The sequence below is a fragment of the Danio aesculapii genome, chromosome 9, assembly GCF_903798145.1.
Source record: "Danio aesculapii chromosome 9, fDanAes4.1, whole genome shotgun sequence".
NCBI classification, from domain to species: Eukaryota; Metazoa; Chordata; class Actinopteri; order Cypriniformes; family Danionidae; genus Danio; species Danio aesculapii.
Window position 1 is genome coordinate 43,830,861 of NC_079443.1, and position 18,975 is coordinate 43,849,835.

At 36.4% G+C, this 18,975-nt stretch overlaps 1 protein-coding gene across 9 annotated transcripts in view; it reads left to right on the top strand.

Annotated features, from left to right (window-relative positions):
• The window catches only part of gulp1a (GULP PTB domain containing engulfment adaptor 1a), a 109,998-nt gene that overhangs the window by 77,867 nt on the left and 13,156 nt on the right, over window positions 1-18,975 (top strand). For 8 of the 9 annotated variants that reach the window (XM_056465809.1, XM_056465812.1, XM_056465811.1 and 5 more), the window contains exons 3-5: window positions 13,013-13,074; window positions 18,353-18,424; window positions 18,811-18,909. In XM_056465809.1, the coding sequence (XP_056321784.1) occupies window positions 13,013-13,074; window positions 18,353-18,424; window positions 18,811-18,909 (233 nt within the window). Of the gene's footprint in view, window positions 1-13,010; window positions 13,075-18,352; window positions 18,425-18,810; window positions 18,910-18,975 lie in introns of all 9 variants that reach the window. The other variant, XM_056465815.1, reaches the window with a different exon arrangement.

An 18,975-nucleotide genomic window follows, 5' to 3' on the forward strand; every position in this document is an offset into this window, starting at 1 on the left:
CCTGCTGACCCGGAGTCGATGAGGGCTGTGACAAGGAGAGAAATAGAGGCAGTAGTTATTTGTACGGTGGTAGTAAGTGGTTTACATTGTTCAATATTCGTACTGAATACACTCACTGAAGTCCGAATGGGACGAAGGGGACACTCCATACGGGTGTGTCCACTGACACCGCAGTATAGACACAGACCCCGGGTCAGCCTCCTCTGTCGTTCCGCTGATGTCAGTCTTCCAGACTCTATTATCATGGGTTCTGGTTCTGGAGAGGCTGTTGACTCAGGCGATTGGAGGAGTGCAGACGAGGGGGTGATGGTGTCCTGTTGATAGGAACGGAGACGATCGGAACATCGGAGAGAATGTTGGATGAATCTCTCCAGACCCATTGTATCATCTAATGTGGCCAGTTGGATTCGGAGAGTGGGTTCCAAGCCGAGCCGGTACGTGGTCAACAACGATCTCTCATTCCATCCACTTGCAGCTGCTAGAGTGCGAAACCGGAGAGCATATTCCTGTGTAGATAGAGTACCTTGCTTTAGATGATACAGCTGCTCTCCAGCGGCTACTTCCCCATCAGAACGTCCAAACACCTCTTTGAAATACTCCGTGAAGGTAGTGATGGAATTCATGACCGGCCCGGCTTGGTTCCAGATCGTCTCAGCCCATTTAAGTGCAGGTCCAGAGAGTAGAGATACGATGTAGGCGATCTTCGACTTATCTGTGGGATATAGAGAAGGTTGCATTTCGAATATGAGGGAACATTGTAACAGAAAACCATTGCACTCCCCCGCTCCGCCTGAGTAGGGCGCTGGTCGGGCCATGGGACTGGAAGGAAGGGCCGAAGAAGAAACTGTAGAGGCGGAAGTGCTCGGTGCTGGTGGTGCGTTGGAAAGTGGAGCTGGTGGCTGTAGAATCCGCTTCAACTGGTCCACCAGCTCTTGTAAGTGATCGGGGGTGCTCATGTTGTCGTCGTTATTGGTCCGGGCTTCTGTTATGAAGCGGACAGGAGACAGAGGTAAGGAAACGTTAGGGTGTTTATTAAATGACAACAAGGAGCACATGAAGGATAGCCAGGAGGATCAGGAATGATGTTGGGGTCTTTTCCTCCGTGGCTGGGTAACAGGAATACACGAGGATGGACAGCACACACCAGATACAGCTGACAGAGGATGACACAGACTTGGAAGGACTGGAAGACAGGACGATTCGGGAGGACCAGGAAGACTAGGAGGAATACAAAGAGAACAGGTAAGTAAATCGTTTGTTTTAGCTGAGGATGACTACGCTGAGTGGTCGCTCAGTTGTCCGCTTTCGTCGAGACGAGCCCGGACAATGAGCGACTGGAGTGCTGTGCTTTTATCTGGTGCTCGTGAATGTGATGCAGCTGTGTGCTCATTAGAAGTCAGGTGATGGTGATCTTCGTGAGTGGGGGTCGTGAGAGCCTGACCAATCCATGACACTGATGTGATTTGTACATCTTTTAACTTTTTTTTTTTCCAAGCTTTCACGTTCAGAAATGTTTACGTTTGGTGAGTGCGGCTGGTTAATTAGTGACAATCTAGAATTCCTCCAGCGCTTCACAAAATCCTGTAAATAACCTTAGCTAAATAATACACAAGTATACTCCTAATTGCTCATAATGCTATTGCTATGGCATTTTTTTTGTCTCTGTGTCTCTTTATTTTTTTTGGAGTAATTGCTGAACATGTCATCATCACATTGCTAACACCTCTTGGCTTTTCTAGCGCATAGCAGGAGATGACAGAAATACTTTGAGATTATGGATAAAGCATAGACTTTCTTTAATGAAAAAATACTGTGGCGCTTACAAAATGTGCAGCACAGATCTTCTATTAAAGCGTATATTCAACACTTAATCTATTTCATTTGAAACACAAAGGCTCAGTGGCCAGAGCATTTCTTTTGTGTTTGTTAGAGTGCCATTACTATTGTAATGGATCATTCCTATCTTATTTCTGCTATAACGTCATCTTATTACCATTCAGACCTCCATGAATCAAAGCAGTGAGCTGTAAAATTAGATGCAGAGGCTATCAAGGCTCTTGCACTTCTCTGAAGGCCTCGCAAAGGAATCTCTCTAAGTGTATGCCAAAATGTTCTGATTTGACAAGCTTGATATTCAGCCATTGATCACCGCTCTTCCCATTACGCAATCCATTAAATTAAATGCAGAACATGCGCTTAGCCTGCTGTTTATGGGAGAAACAGATAGCTGAGAACATAGTCAGACCCTCTTAATTGGTTTGAGCCTCAATGAAATACTGCTGTGATTCAGAAAAATATTAGTGGTAAATAATAATGGTAAATGATATACTGTACATACACAGATAATTTTGGAGATACAATTTGCCTCTTCCATTTCTTTAGGTAAAACATGTTTGTAAAGACCATGAGTAGCAAAAAAAAAAAAAAAATGGAGTGAATATAATAATGCTTTTCTTTTACTAAAAAAAAAAGTTATGGGATATCTTGTATAGTTGTATAATTTAAATTGTATATATGCATGTATATAAGCACAGATAAGACTTACAGTTTACAGTATACAGTTTGAAATACTGCAAAGGGTTAATTACTCCAAAGCTCTTCTGTCTAGGTTTTATCCTAATGTCATATGTTTGTTTTGCTGCCCAGTACTACCAAACTAATGGAATAATTATTTTGATACGAACTCCAAAATATTTAAAACCAAAGTGGTTATCTGCCCTACCACTGCAATTTTTGGAGTCCCCAAGGATTGAACCTGATTTACATGTTAACAGTTAGAGGTACTTGCCATTATTAGCTAGACATTGTATCTTATTTCATTGGAAATCTACTAAATCACCAAGTGTTTTACAGTGGCTTGTGGACACCATGTACTTTTTGAAGGTAGAAATGATCAGATGTTCTCGCTTTGCCAGTATGGTTTTTTTTTTATGATAAATGGCAACCTCTCATAACTCTAATTTATTTCCCTCCTTTTTTTTTAATCATGTTTTCATTAATTCATTCATTCATTCATTCATTTATTTATTATTTTGGTTTACTCCTTTTTATTTACTATTGTTGCTGCTGCTGTTGTTCTTGTTGTTATTATTACTATTAAGTCATGCTATTTATCATTATTTTATTATTTATAAGTGTTTTATGGTCTTGTTAAGAAAGTTTAAAAGGGAAAAGTTTAAAGTCTTTTACTATGTCTGTCATATCAAGCATTTATGTTCTTTTCACTCAATAAAAAAAAAACAAATAATAATAAAGAATAAATCTCTGTTAGTTACCCTGTGAAGAAGAGGCATCCTTAAGGTGGATTTATACATTCGCTTGGCGCCACATCGCAGACCTCCGCTGACTGTGCGCACACCTCACAAAACGGAAGAGGCTTTTATACGTGCCACGTTCGTCAAAAGAAGCTGACCTTAAAGTCAGACGGACTAACAGAGAAGTGGAAAGTTTCCGGAACTATGTCATATCATAATTATTGTTCAATATTTTTAAGCAAATTAATTTTTATCATTTTTATCAATGATTCTAATGATTATAAGGATTTTCATAACTATTCAAGACTTTTTTTACTCAAACGTTGATACATCTCTTGCTTCTGTTCAAATCTCGGACAGTTTTACCTATTAAAAGTTATTAAAAAATTTATGACAACAGAACATTGGTTGCTCTACAAATATATATTTTTATTATGGCAAGAATAAAAGTGAAAAAAAAAAGTACACTTACTAAAAATACAGATTTTTTTTTTATTTTTATTTTTTTTAGGCCACTCCACAGTTCACATATTACTGTCTGGCTAGTTTCTGTCCTCTTCTTATGCTAAAAAGGCAATAATGGTCCAACATTCCTGACCATTATCACTAATAAAGCTTAGAAAAACAGGGCATCAGTATATTTTAAACCGATTGGATCAAATATTCCTTTCCAGTTATCAAAGAAATAATCTGCTTCTTATTTATAGTTTTGTAAATATTAAATTGTTTTAAATTCAAAACTGTAATATCTACATCAGTGTAAAACCTGTAAAAGTGGGTCTCCACTTTTGCCATTGCCTGTTTTGGCTTTAACAAACTCATCCCTCAGGTTTTTTCCAAACTTTTTAACAAAAACTTTCCTCCTTTGCCACGGCTGTTGCAATTTTTAGCCAAGAATTATTGATCATCTAGCATACCTGTTTCAGACAAAATCTGTTAAAAGTGTTTCATATAGACGTGTAAACTGTTCGTTCGAGTCTCAAAAAAAAAAAATTTGCTCCGCCAGCCGAAATCATGTCACGTGCACTCAAAGCGAACCTTCGCAAACACAGCGATGACGTCACATTCGCCATGCAAACTAGCGGAAATGTTGAATATAAACCAGGCTTTAACTAAACAGAGCTGGTCACATGTTCTGTTAAACTTAAAAACAAACAACATGATTGATAAAAAAACGGGTTATATATTTTTAAAAAATGTTAAAATGTGTAGACATTTCAATAGAGAATTGATTTACCTGTTAAAAGTTCAATGTTGAGCTCCAGAAACATAATTTTGTCGGGTACTGATTGAAAAACTGTAAGTTGCTTTTACACTAATATGTTTTAGTTTTAAAACGGCGTATTAGAATGAAAACAATCCTTGTCAACACTGGCGTTTCACCTAGCGTTTCTAAAAGATCTTCATCCACATTATACTGCTGAAAATACACATCTCGTGACCACACACATACACACTCTGGCAAGCGCTGCAGCATATGTGGATGTCTGAGCTCCAGGCAGTCAGCAGGTGCTTTGAGCACAAAACCTCAGGTGAGAGCAGCGCAGGTCAGACAGTTCATCAAGGATCTACCACTGGATCTAATCTCATTATATTTGTAAAACGTGTATTTAATTCCTGACTTTGGTCTTTTGAATTTATGACTTGTTCTCGGGTAACGTGTTTCGGCTGAGAGCAAAGATAAGTTGATATATTAATTAATGTAACCATGTAAACATTCTGCACATTTGACTGATTGCTTGTCTTTATTTCTTATAATCTACAAGCTTATTGTATGTCATACTTTTATAATGGACATTATTGATTATTAAGATTATTGATTACTGATATTCAGCTAAAGATAGGATATGTTTGATATTATTCATATAAAATGAAAGGAGTTAAAAATATGCATACAGTGAAGATGATGGTCATATAAATATGCCTTAATGTTTTTTAAACTCAAAATGATTTAGATCCATTTACACATGTATGGGTGCATTGGTGATACGTTTGATAAAAATGCATTTTAATGTAAAGGGGGAACAAAGTTTAATTAATGTTAAAAATGGTAATGAAAGTTCAAAATCTGGAGACACTGTCTCCCATGGTAGACTGAATGCCCGTGGTCAAGATCTGCAGTTGATTTGATGGAAGCATAGGCAAGGCGAATTTAGTAATAGGGCACATTTCATACACAATGGTAATTCAGAGTGTTGTGCATAAAAATATAAAAATAATCATAAAATACTCACTCTAAGAGGAAGGAAGGAAGAAAAGAAAGAAATTTGGTAAAGGCAAAGTTAAACAAAGTTGTTTAGCATCTATTAGCATCTAGAATCTATAGAAAAAAAATACTTTTGACACATTTCAACGCTTTTTGTTATGACCACTTAACAGATTGTCCCTTTTTGCTTATCACCTATTCTCCATATTGTTTTGTTTTCTAAAAATATAAGCTGTGCGTTCCTCTAGACTCTTTGTAATCATGTGTCAGCATGTGAACACAGTGAATCATTTAAAACATTTACCCCACACCTGAGCACTGCAGCATTTTGAGGTGTATGTAATTCATTTGACCTATGCATCACACCCACTGTATGAGCACTCTCAGCGTGCAAACAGTCTATCCTGACTGTCCATGGGAGAAGAAAAACTGACAGATTTTCAATAAGCAGTGGATTCATAAAGATAAGAAAGAGATGGGAATATACAGCTTTCCTTGGATAATTAACACTGAAGTTCATGCACAATGACATGTTATATCTCTAACTCACCATTTGAAACATTAATTGCTCTCAATTCTTCAAAAAGTCTGGCTAACTTTTAAAATGACCATAATTTTTTAGTCCTCAGGGGTCTTTTTTTTCGATCTACTTGAGTTATTCTTGACTAAATGGCAAATTAATTTGTTGTTTCACTGTAAATCATCATTCATTCATTCTCCTTCAGCTTAGTCCCTTATTTATCAGGGATTGCCACAGCGGAATATACCCCCAACTATTCCGGCATATGTTTTACACAGCAGATGTCCTTCCAGTGGCAACCCAATACTGGGAAACATCCATACACTCTCTCACACACACACACACACACACACACACACACACACACACACACACACACACACACACACACTCATACGCTATGGTTAACTTAGTTCATTTAATTCACTTATAGCGCATGTCTTTTGGACTGTGGGGGAATCCGGAGGCCCCAGAGGAAATACGGGGAGAACATGCAAACTCCACAGAGAAATGCCACCTGGCCCAGTCGGGACTCAAACCAGCAACCTTCTTGCTGTCAGGCGACAGTGCTAACCACTGAGACACCATGCCGCACATAAATCACCATAAATCACTGAATGGGAATTGTCCAGAATATTTTTTGATCTTTTTTTTTTCATAATTAAAATGAGAATAAATGTTTTGATATATTTGGTCAAACGAGTAGGTAAAAAGGATTATTCTAAAATTTGCATCCCCCTCTGAAGTAGTATTAACCAGTTTACACAACATATTTTGTGGTTTGAAAACACAAAATGCAAATCAGTGGAATAAAACAAATGCAAGTTTAAGCAAGATACTGTGAAAAATGCAAGACGCTGTCTCAATAGTGAAGCAATAACTTGAACTGTTCAAAGCTATTAGTTACTAATTAATTAGTTAAAGTTATTAGTAACTAATAAAGTTATGATAACTAATAACCTTTTCCGAATTTGATACATACAGATGTGGCTACTGAGAATGCACGAGTGAATGAACGTGACCACACACAGTGCTGCAGTACTGCACTACAAAGCACAAAATGGTCTAACACATGGTTTGCGCTTCATTCATTCTTCCGAGGCGGGCTGCCACACCAAAATTCATCCTGCCACGGCTACATTACAGCTTCTCACAGTCGTGTGTTTTTTTATAGTGGGTTATAATTGCACCAAACATATTACAAGGTAAGTGAATTATAACAGTGCAAACTTTTCTGTAAACGTAGTAGAGCTGTGCGCTATTTGTTTAACCCTTTAAGGTTACGTGCTGACTGACTGACAGGTGCATGATGCGTGAGGCCAGCAAACACGGCGTAGCTTTCAGTTATGATGGACAGTTTCCATAATTATACTTTATAAAGGTCTTGGGCTGTGCATATTGACTCTGCATATGACTTTATCTTGCTGGAGCTTATAGCCATTTCACTTTATTTTAGGGCGCATTAATGCCGCTCTGTAGGTCTATTGGAGACATTCATAAATATCCCTAGCAAATCTAATAAATGTTAAACAAACTCACTACATAAACGAACTAAATCACACTTCAGCAGCGTTTATTTGCGAGTGCACAAGAAACTGCACTTGAGCAGCGTATATTTGAGGGTGCGCATAACGTTTTGTGCACAAACAAAGGAAATCGGCGCACAAAGAGATTCGCATGCTCTGATTACATATATCCGATCTCGACTTTTAATACTGCTCTCACGTCATTTGTCATTGAAATAATGCCAAATGTAGTTGGCAGATCTGTGTAAAAAAAGACCTGCCGCCACAGCTGGAAAAAAATCCTAGAGGAAACACTGTGGTCTAACACAAAGACATGACCAGCAGGGGGCAGTTATGTAACCTAGTGAACATACTGAACTGTAGCAGCCAGAGCATGTGAGCGGAGCTATGTGGTGTGACTGGTCGTGCGCTCTACTCAGTCACTAACCTCTCAAAGCAAGCGATCCATTAATATTCTGATCAGGTAAACCAATACCGGTCAGATCCCACGCCAACATAAAATTTCTCTAGTAGGCTAACTTTAATTTTCTTTGCAACTAAAAAATCTTAAATAACTGTCTAAAAATAGCCGTCTAAGCTCTGTGTATGCGGTACTGGGTCCCATGTCATTTACTTCCAAATTCTTTAAATTTTAAAGGTCCGTACTGGCCCGATAGGTGGTTCCGTTCTCTCATCAGTTGGATTAGAACAACTTTTCCATAGATTATAATAAAGACTTTTTTCCCCTATTATTACTGAAATGAAAAGGAAACAACAAGATCAATTACAGCAACCTAGACCACACAGAACCTAAAAGGTACACTGCACAACAAACACAAATTTGAGTTTACAAAAAAATGTAAACTTGTTTTGTCGGGGTTTATTATAACACAGACAACATGTACGATTACTTTAATCACTTTCAACAGTGTTTTATGAACATTCAAAGCGTTTTCTTTAAAATGATACCAAACTTTTGCATTTACACCTCTGCATGTGGATTTGGAAAGCTTTTGAATTTGGATAGGCAAAATCTAGGAAAAAAACCCAAAATATGACTTGACTTTATTAAAGCACGTCGATAAAATAAGTTTCTGTTTCAAAGCAGCATTCTTGTGCTTTGTATAATGCAGGGTTTGGAACCTTTTTTCAGCAAAGAGACGTTTTTGATTTTTTTTTTAATCAAATGTATTTTTTAAAGAGCCATTGGCGTGTGTGTATAACAAAATCTTTATTTAGTAATAAACAAAACCTTTGTTTATGTTCATGCACAACTCACAAATTTAACGCATCACAATGTATGAACAAAGGACAATTTAAAGATTTGGGTTTTTTTGCCATCACCCCTTTTTTTCTGTCATGATTCAAGTTAAACCACAGCATCACATATGCGCATTGGTTAAAAAGTCATTTTATTGTCAACTGAGTTCTTATTCATTTTGCTGTAGAAAATACAACAAAAAGGGAACTGTAATTGTCTTTTCAATAGGAAACTGATTTCTAGGGACAGTTATAATTTTTTAAACTTTGAAATATTATTGAAGAGAGACAGCTGGAGAGCCACATATTTTTGGTCAAAGAGCCATATGTGGCTGTCGAACCATAGGTTTTCTACCCCTGGTATAATGCAATAATGTTCACCTTTTGTAAAGCTGCCTTGAAACATATATTTTTGTGAAAAGTGCTATACAAATAAACTTGAATTGAACATGTCATAATATCATAACAATTTCTCAGAAGCTCCATATTTGTTGTATTTTTAAAATGTAAAGAATTATTTGAGACAAAAGCCATTGCAAATGTTTTAAATGAGCTTATTCCTCATAAGCAATACCGCTTCTAGACATTAGTGAACTAGACGGTTGCCTAAGAAACCACCAGCAGGGGAGCCAATGAGCACTCCCTACCCCGCCGCGGCCTCACCGAGATATATCCAGCTGCAGACCTGATGACCCACACACAGTTCAGGACACACAATCCCAGCCACACGATCCAGGCAGGGGCGAACCATATGGCTAATGATGGAAGTCATCTTCTTGTTTAATGGCGACTAACTCTTTAGGAGCATTATCACTACCTAATTTCCTTGATGTCAATTTAAAATTGAGCTATTACATGAAGGAATGTCCACATGCACTGAAAAACCTTGTTCATTGGATTAACTAAGAATTTTTAACATATGTGGTTGCAAATTGGCTGTATTTAAAACACACATTAAGTAGAACATTACTAAATTTAATTTGTTTGATTAAATTCAGCCAATACACATTGTTTGCAATCACTTAGCTTTAAAAAATATATTTATTGGATTTACTAATTGTTTTTGTGTGATTTATATGTACTATATTAGCAATACATGACATATGTTATAATGAGATATTGAGTTTGTTTGTTTGTTTGCGCTGCTGTAGAAATTGTATTATCCATCTAGCAGGTACTGTAACATCATTATTTCTAACAAAGCTGAGTCATTGAAAAATATTGCCATCATTTCTATTAAAGAGAAAGTTAGTAATAGTAATTTTAATAATGTCTTCTAGGGTGACAAAATGTCTAGAAACAGCCCTGCCCATAAGTACTGTATTGGGAAAAAGGGAGAAATTTCTGACACAAAATGCTGTTGGTAACGCTGTTCATGAACTCAGAGTGATAATGGCAAGTAAATTGCAAGGCGCGCTGAATGTTGTGACTCCTGCGGCTTGTTTGTCACAGTTAGGCTTTCCAGTTTCCTCTAAACTGTCACACAAGCGGTGGTGTCTCCTGTCCAACACATCTGACCCCCCGTCTGCACTCGCGTGAGGCCAGCCTCTGTAATTCGCCTTCTGACAAGCCGGTTTGATCTACACAGCAGCTTTCACTGAAATCTTCTTGCACACAAGCGTTTGGTGGTTCATCGTTAAAACTGCTTTATTTAACAGTTGTTTAAGGTTTTTTATAAACGTGCTGATGTTCAAAGGCATTTTACACAGGTTTGCTGGTAAAAGATCTGAACAGAAACTGATTAGTGAATAATTATTTATATAGTATCGTTTAGGTAATTTTCACAGTAAAGACCCTTTCTTAAAGTGATTTGACTGACGCAGTTTTGGGGTTAATATTGTAAAGGTGCTTGCTTAAAAACAATTTAGTGTTTAAAATGCTATGCAAACATAACCTGAACTGACTTGAGGGCCAATTGCAGAACTAGAAATTCAGAGAACGTAGAAATTCATATTCATATAATCCCATATTCAATCTTTTCATTTAAATAAATGATCAGTCAATTAAATAAATGCTAACCCTAATAATCCAAGATGTGTTTGCTTCAGTGCCAGAAAAAGATGCGTTAATTAAGACCCAAGCATCCATGCCTGAAGGGAAATTATTTTATTGTAAATAAACTGCTAGTATGATTATTAAAAAATGATTATAATAATAATGGAATAGAACTAATCAATGACAGCAATGTCTCAGATGTGCACATTGACAACTAGTGCATGCATTTGGTCATGTTATCAGATCATTTTTGTTACTTTAAGGGGCTGTTCACACCAGGCATCTCATTTATAAAATGTTTTGTAGTAATCTTCCTAAATGTGAACAAACGTATAGACTAAATTAAAATATATTTGAAGAGTTCAGATGCAAAACCCTCTAAATCCATCAGACCTCATTCATTCATTCATTTTCTTTTCGGCTTAGTCCCTTTATTAATCTGGGGTTGCCACAGCGGAATGAACCACCAACTTATCCAGCACATGTTTCATGCAGCTGATGCCCTTCCATCCGCAACCCATCCATCTATACACACTCACACTCAGGGAGAACATGCAAACTCCACACAGAAACGCCAACTGACCTAGCTGAGGCTTAAACCAGCGACCTTCGTGCTGTGAGGCGACAGCACTACCTACTGCGCCACTGCGTCGCTCCATCAGACCTCTTTTCTTGTAAATGGGCATTTTTCTATCAGACTCCTATAATTAGGCTCAGAAGTTTAATTTTATATATAATGAAAAGGTTATTAGCTAGTAAATAAAATAACTTTTTTTCATAAATGTCACTTTAGACAATTCTTTGGTTTTTAACAAATTAGATTTTCTTTTGCTCGTCACTATATCGTTCTTTTCCCAAATGATGCATGGTACTATAATAGTTCACTCACAAGTTACATTGTTGTTTGGGTAACGCACCCCAGAACGGCATCTAGGTCAAATTCCAGATGAAACTGGACAAGTCTGAATGCACCTGGTTGTTGAAACCACATATACTCTATGTAACATTTTCATCTCTCAAAATATAAAAAAAATAAACATTTGACAGTATGAAAAGATGAATTCAATATAACAGCACAAGTGCAATACAATGCCACAGTGACAGTTTGAGGTGTGTGTTTAATTAAATTTTATTTTTGCTATTTATTCTATTTTTGACCTGTCATTAACCATTAAAGGAAAAAAGAGTGTTAAATTCAAATCAAATGGAAGCATTGACAATAGAGATGCATAATGCATGTGTTCTCTTAAATGTAATAATAGACCAGGTGTCCACAGGCTATAAGTGTTTAATTGTTATCCCCAAATGTGCATAGGCTGTTGTGCATACTAATGAAAATCATTTAAAAAATACCTTTACTTATAATGTTCTCTCATGAATGTCCATGACAGGATTGTGCCATTTAAAAGTTTAATACATGACTTGTTCATCAACTAAACATACCAGAAGAGTTAGAACTCTTGCATCTAGATAATTAACAATTTGATGATGTCCACAATGGACGATAAACTGAGACCCCACTCTGTGTGCTAGTTCAGTGCAGTCTCACAAAAATGTGTAACTTTGGATTTAGTGGCTAACTCGTTTGAATTTTATGATCTCATTTGTACAATTTAGTATGATTTGCTCATCCTCCAATGATGGTTGGGTTTAGGGGTGGGGTTTGGTGCCACACCTTTTAAAAATTGTACATTTTCATATACCTGAACCTGTAGGAATTAGCCCCTAAACGAACAAAACATAAAATAGCTATGTTTCCTGTTGAAGTCATGCTGGCTTGTTTCATTTTTTCCACTATCATCTGCTCTACAGCTATGCACATTAAAGAAAATAATCGATAAAGTTTATTTATTTTAACATCTTCTAAGAATCGTCAACTAACCATTGGCATCCCTATCTAAACAGAGCTTTTTGTGAACAGTTTGGCCCAATCCCGATTCTATTTTTCTACCCCTACCCCTTCCCCTTCCCCTTGGCCCTTAAAACAGAGTGTGAAGGGGAAGGGCTTCAAAATTTACCCCCTAAGAATTGGGCTAAAATTCTAAAGCACCTGCACACGTCATCATATGCCATTGCGATCTCTTGCTTCATATGAGCAAAAAATAAAAAGACTATCTATGAGTGCATCATGGCATTAATGCTAAAGCCTTTACTGCTTTAGGATGAGTCTAATTTATATACTGTTTTCTGAAACATTAAGAAAATTATTAAGAAATTGCATACTTCATAAAGCATCTGATTAGTACCTTAATAGTGTTCTGTCTCTTTCTAGATAAATCATGGATGCACACTCCAGAAGCACTGGCCAAGCATTTTATACCATACAATGCCAAGGTATGTGTTACCAGCCACTTTTTTTCCCACTGAAGATTTTCACTGAAGGTTTACTGTCGATGATTTGTTACTGTTTTGTTTGCATGCTTTTGTATTTATGATTTTACTGCCTTTGGGAACTTACACTTTACATTAAAGGTTTGGTTTAAAGTTATCACTAAATTTTCTGATATTGTTGTTGCTGTGTAATTGTAGATCTAAGCACTGAGTAATATTAAACAACAAAAGTTATTTATAATATAAAAATAGGATTTGGTTTAGGGTCAGTTGTGTGTAATTATGCATAATTTACATTGATTTTTGATAGACTTTTTTACATTGATAGACTAACTCATTGTTAAATAAAGTGTTCTTTGCTTACTTGTTTACTTGCTTATGATCATATGTATTATAGCAAAAACAGTGATAATGTGAAATTTTATTTGAATATAAGGTAAATGTTTGCTCTTCAAGTAAATTATAAAAATATAAAAATAAATAATTTATAATTTTACCATTATCTAATGGTGTAGAACATAATTTGTCAGTCTTCAAAGCCCCAGAATCCTATATAAATCAATCATATGTTTCTTATTATCATTGTTGTGCTGCTTAATATTAGAGGAGACTGGTGTTAATTTTGAAAAATAAATCTAATCAAGTCAATTCAAATCAATTAAAACTGACCCTAAAACTGACTGAATGCTTGAATCACAGTTTGTGCAATTATTTATTTATACACTTTATTAGGTACATCTGTCCAATTCCTCATTAAAGCGAACATCAGAATGGGGAAGAAAGGTGATTTAATTGACTTTAAATGTGGCATGGTTGTTTGTGCCAGATTTTCCTAGATTTTTACTCTAGGGTTTACAGAGGATGGTCAGAAAAAGAGAAAATATCCAGTGAGTGGCAGTTATGTGGGCGCAAATGCCTTGTTGATGTCAAAGGAGATTGGCCAGACTGGCTCCAGCTGATAGAAAGCAACAATAACTCAAATAACCACCTGTTACAACTGAGGTATGCAGAAGAGCATCTCTGATCGCACAATAGGTTGAACCTTGAGGCGAATGGGCTACAGCAGCAGAAGACCACACCGGGTGCCACTCCTAGGGTCGGGTCAGAATTTGCCATCAACAACATGAAAGCATGGATCCAACCTGCCTTGTATCAATGGTTCAGGCTGCTGGTGGTGGTGTAATGGTGTGGGGGATATTTTCTTGGCACACTTTGGACCCATTAGTACCAATTGAGCATTGTGTCAACGCCACAGCCTACCTGAGTAATGTTGCTGACCATGTCCATCCCTTTATGACCACAGTGTACCCATCATGGCTACTTCCAGCAGGATAACGTGCCATGTCATAAAGCATGAATCATCTCAGACTGGTTTCTTGAACATGACAATGAGTTCACTGTACTCAAATGGCCTCCACAGTCACCAGCTCTCAATCCAATAGAGCATCTTTGGGATGTGCTGGAAGGGGAGATTCGCATCATGGATGTGCAGGTGACAAATCTGCAGCAATTTGTCTGCAGCAAAGGGGGTCCAACCCAGTACTACTGTAGTAAGGTATACCTAATAATTGCTCATGTAGATCAAAAAATCTCTTGTACTGTCACAATAAATTGTTTGACTTGATTTGAAGTAATTTATGTTCCAGGAATGTGTTTTTGTATGAAGATGGAAAATGGGGTCAATTTTGATTTATGTGTTGACTTTAATGCTTGTTGGCGTGAATACAGATACTGTTCTTCGAAAAACATGTAATAAAATTATATATCTCGTATACACTGTCATTGCTGTTTTACGCTCCGTTTCACCAAAGGCTCATCTTCTGTTGGGGGCTGAGAAGCTGTCTACTCTTCTAAGATGTCTTACTGAATTCCCCACAAAAACAAAAGCATTTTGAGTTGCTGAGTTTTCAGCTGTGCTGTCCGCCTTTGGGAATGAGGAGAGAATAGACAAAGAAAGTGAATTAAAGATGGAAAAATGGTATTCTGCCAGTGTAGCAGGTGATAGATGAGCTAAGGCTCAATGTGTTTGGCGGAAAAAAACGCCTCAGAACAGACCAGCAGGGAACGGTCATGAGGAACAAGAGACTCTCCACCCAGTGTAATGTAGTGTATCTATCACTCCTGCCTCGCTTTCTGTCCTAGCGAGCTCACTTGCCCTTGAGTGTGGATGGCATCCATCATAACTACGTGCTACAGACACGTTTATGGAGTTGTGTTTGTTTAAAGGTATAGTTCACCCAAAAAATGAAAACTCTGTCATAAATTTACTCAACACTAGAGTTTCTATCTAATGTTGTACACAAAGGAAGATATTTTGATGAATGTTGCAAACTTGTAATGACTTGCACAGTATTTTTTCCTACTATGCAAGACCGTAGCTGTTTCCATCCATGGATTTCTTAATTCGTTTTGGATTATTGCATAAAGCTGCAGTCACACTAGAGTTTGTGTGTGTGAAATTCTGTCATACGGCGCTGCGAAAAGGGGCGGGATTAAACAAGATTATTAGACATTAAAAAAAGTGAGCGATTGCTCCAAGTTTTAAATGTCTGTCCAGAGAGGTCATGTTTTGATCCTCGATTGGTCTCACGCATTCAAATGTGATGCGTATTCGCAGGTCAGAGTTCACCAAGCTTGAACTTTGCAGCGAACTGCGAAACTTAACGCATTACCCTGCGTTTCCGCTCTGACGCATTCGCGTGAGTATGATAGGAAGTCTATGGGAGGAAAAGCCCAGTGTGACCACAGCTTAAGAAATACTTAATGAAAATGCCAAGATTTGCATACATTTTGAAAATGCACATAAAAACACAAATAAACTTTTTCCAAAAATTACATAAATCTTGTCCCTCTAAACGCCACTGCGCGTTCATTGCATTTTGTCTTCATGTTTTGAGGTGTGATTTCTTACATCATATACACCTTATTTTTGGGGTATGAGCAGGCACAGCTATTTGAATATTTTTGGCTCGAGACTTCCGGTCTCATTCACATCCATTCATAGACGTTAAAACAGCTCGTTATGCTGCTTGATGTTGCAAACTGAAATTTCTTATTATATTATTCTGCTTTGTCTGTATTGTCATGCAAACACTTGTTTGTAGAGCAAGTAGTTTGACCGTTTTCTGTGGTTTATTATTCCTAGTCATCTCGCCCATTGGGAACTGAATCGGACGTTCTAAAACAATCGCAAAAATGAGCGCACTTCCGCATTGAAGAATAAGGTCATTAAGGAAAAACCTCTCCACAAGCAGCAAATTCCATGTTTCTATGTTGCCAGTTCATCAATAAGTGAGGATTTAGTTCTCCTTGAATGATTGCATGGAAATGGTGCTTTATGGGCAAAAGTTTAATGCGATATTCCACTTGCACACAAGTCAGATTCGCATCTTTTGTTCAAAACATAGCTACTGGCTATCAGTTTCCAACATTCTTTAAAGTGTCTTCTTTTGTGTTCAACAGAAAATGGGAAAACAGAAAAAAAAAGTTTGGAGCTGCTTGGTTTCATAAATGTAAATTTTTTTACTCTTGATTGAAGTGTCTCTTGAACTCAAATGTGAACTGTAGTTTGGAAGATAAAGACATTTTTGTCCCTCCAGAACACTTGCTCTTATAAAATACTGTGTATTTTCAGATGTAAGCTGTCTGTGTAATGATCAGGACTAATCATGAATGCATTACTTTCAATACATTCTCAGAAATATGCAGACAAGCAGTAATAACTGAGTTGGGGAAATTAGCATTCGGAAAGGCGCAGAAACCTTTTAAAGATTCAATTTGTTGCCTCATCAGACAAAAGAAATGTTTTTGCGACGACTGAAAATAGGTCAGACAGAAAAATCTTTATCTGAATCTTTATGGCCGCTGTTAAATTATTGTTGATTTCTTCATTTCTGAGGAGTAGCCATTAGAGTGGTGGAGTAATGGTAAGGTGTAAGGCATTAGGATGTTTTGTTAAATCAGGCATTGCAGCGTCTAGACAGACTTTTGGCCACAAACACTGGGGAAAGGTTAATAGCGCCATCTATTGGAAGCTAAATGCAGTGTTCATACTCATTTATTCATTCATTCATTCAATTATTTTCTTTTCGGCTTAGTCCCTTTATTAATCTGGGGTCGCCACAGCGGAATGAACCGGCAACTTATCCAGCATATGTTTTGCGCAGCATATGTCCTTCCAGCCACAACCCATCACTGGGAAACATCCATACACACTCATTCACACACATACACTATGGACAATTTTAGCTTACCCAATTCACCCATACCATGACTTTGGACTTGTGGGGGAAACCGGAGCACCCAGAGGAAACCCAATGTCAACTGACCCAACTGAGGTTCAAACCAGTTACCTTCTTGCTGTAAAGAGACAGAGCTACCCACTGGCAACCGAGCTAGCCAATGCTCTTAGCAATCATCAAAGCCTTTTGGTGAAATTAACTTTATAATTGAACCCGCTTTAATGGGGAGTATCTGCACAAAGAATAAAATCACTGATGTTTTTGCTTGTGGGTCAGTTTAAATACAGCTCATGTCCTTAAGTGCTCTCCTTCATGTGTGGATTTTACTAATCCTTTTTATATTTATATAACTTTTTCTGTAAAGATCTGCAAGGCCCATGCCAAAAACTGATATACAGTACTTAGTAGCAATTCATTTGATTTGAATTATATCAAATTTTAATTAGATTTCCCTTACAAAACATGCATTATTTATATAAAATAAGACACATTTTTGTAAATAAATAGGCAAAACAATTCAACATAAAAATATTACCATATATGTTATTTTATAAACATATTTGCTCAATTTAATATATATATATATATATATATATATATATATATATATATATATATATATATATATATATATATATATATATATATATATATATATATATATATATATATATATATACATATATATACATATATATACATATACATATATATACATATATATATACATATAAATATATATATATATATATATATATATATATATATATATATATATATATATATATATATATATACATATACATATACATATACATACACACACACACAGTTGAAGTCAGAATTATTAACCCCCCTGTTTATTTTTTCCCCCGATTTCTTTTTTTTTTCCAACACATTTCTAAACATAATAGTTTTAATAACTGATTTTTAATAACTGAATTATTTTATCTTTGTATATTTTAATTTTTTTTTGTATATTTTTATTTTCAACTGTATATCCCATTTCATACAGTATGACTTTTATGTGTCTCCCACAGTTTCTAGGAAATACAGAAGTTGATCAACCCAAAGGTACAGAGGTGGTGAGAGATGCCGTCAGAAAGCTCAAGGTTAGTTACTGCCTCTTCAGATTGCCTGAACACTGTTGGCACTTTTATTTCTCTTGAGAGGATATGATATCTGCACCTTCTAGCAGCTTTAGACCTTCAGTCCTGGATCATACTACCTATTTAATAATACATAGAGAAACTTTGATTTTCAGCTATCCACTCTCAATTTTACATAATCATCATCACATGGAATTTTGATTAAAACTGTGGTTTTAAATTGTGTTTGTAAGTTGTTTCTTTTCTGTTTATTGAATGAATTAAAGTTTATTTTGATTTGTATTGCCTTTTAATTTTCTTTCTGTTAATATGCAGTGACTTGTGTGTTAAGCAGAAAAAATGTTCAATAAACGCCTCTTTTTCTCTCTTTCTCTTTCGTTTCTCTAAAGTTTCAGAGACATATTAAGAAGTCAGAGGGACAGAAGCTTCCAAAAGTGGAATTACAGATCTCCATCTACGGAGTAAAAATATTAGATCCTAAATCAAAAGTACGTGCAAAGCTTAACTGGATTTAAGAAATAAATTGTGTCTTACATGAGATTTATATGAAGTGG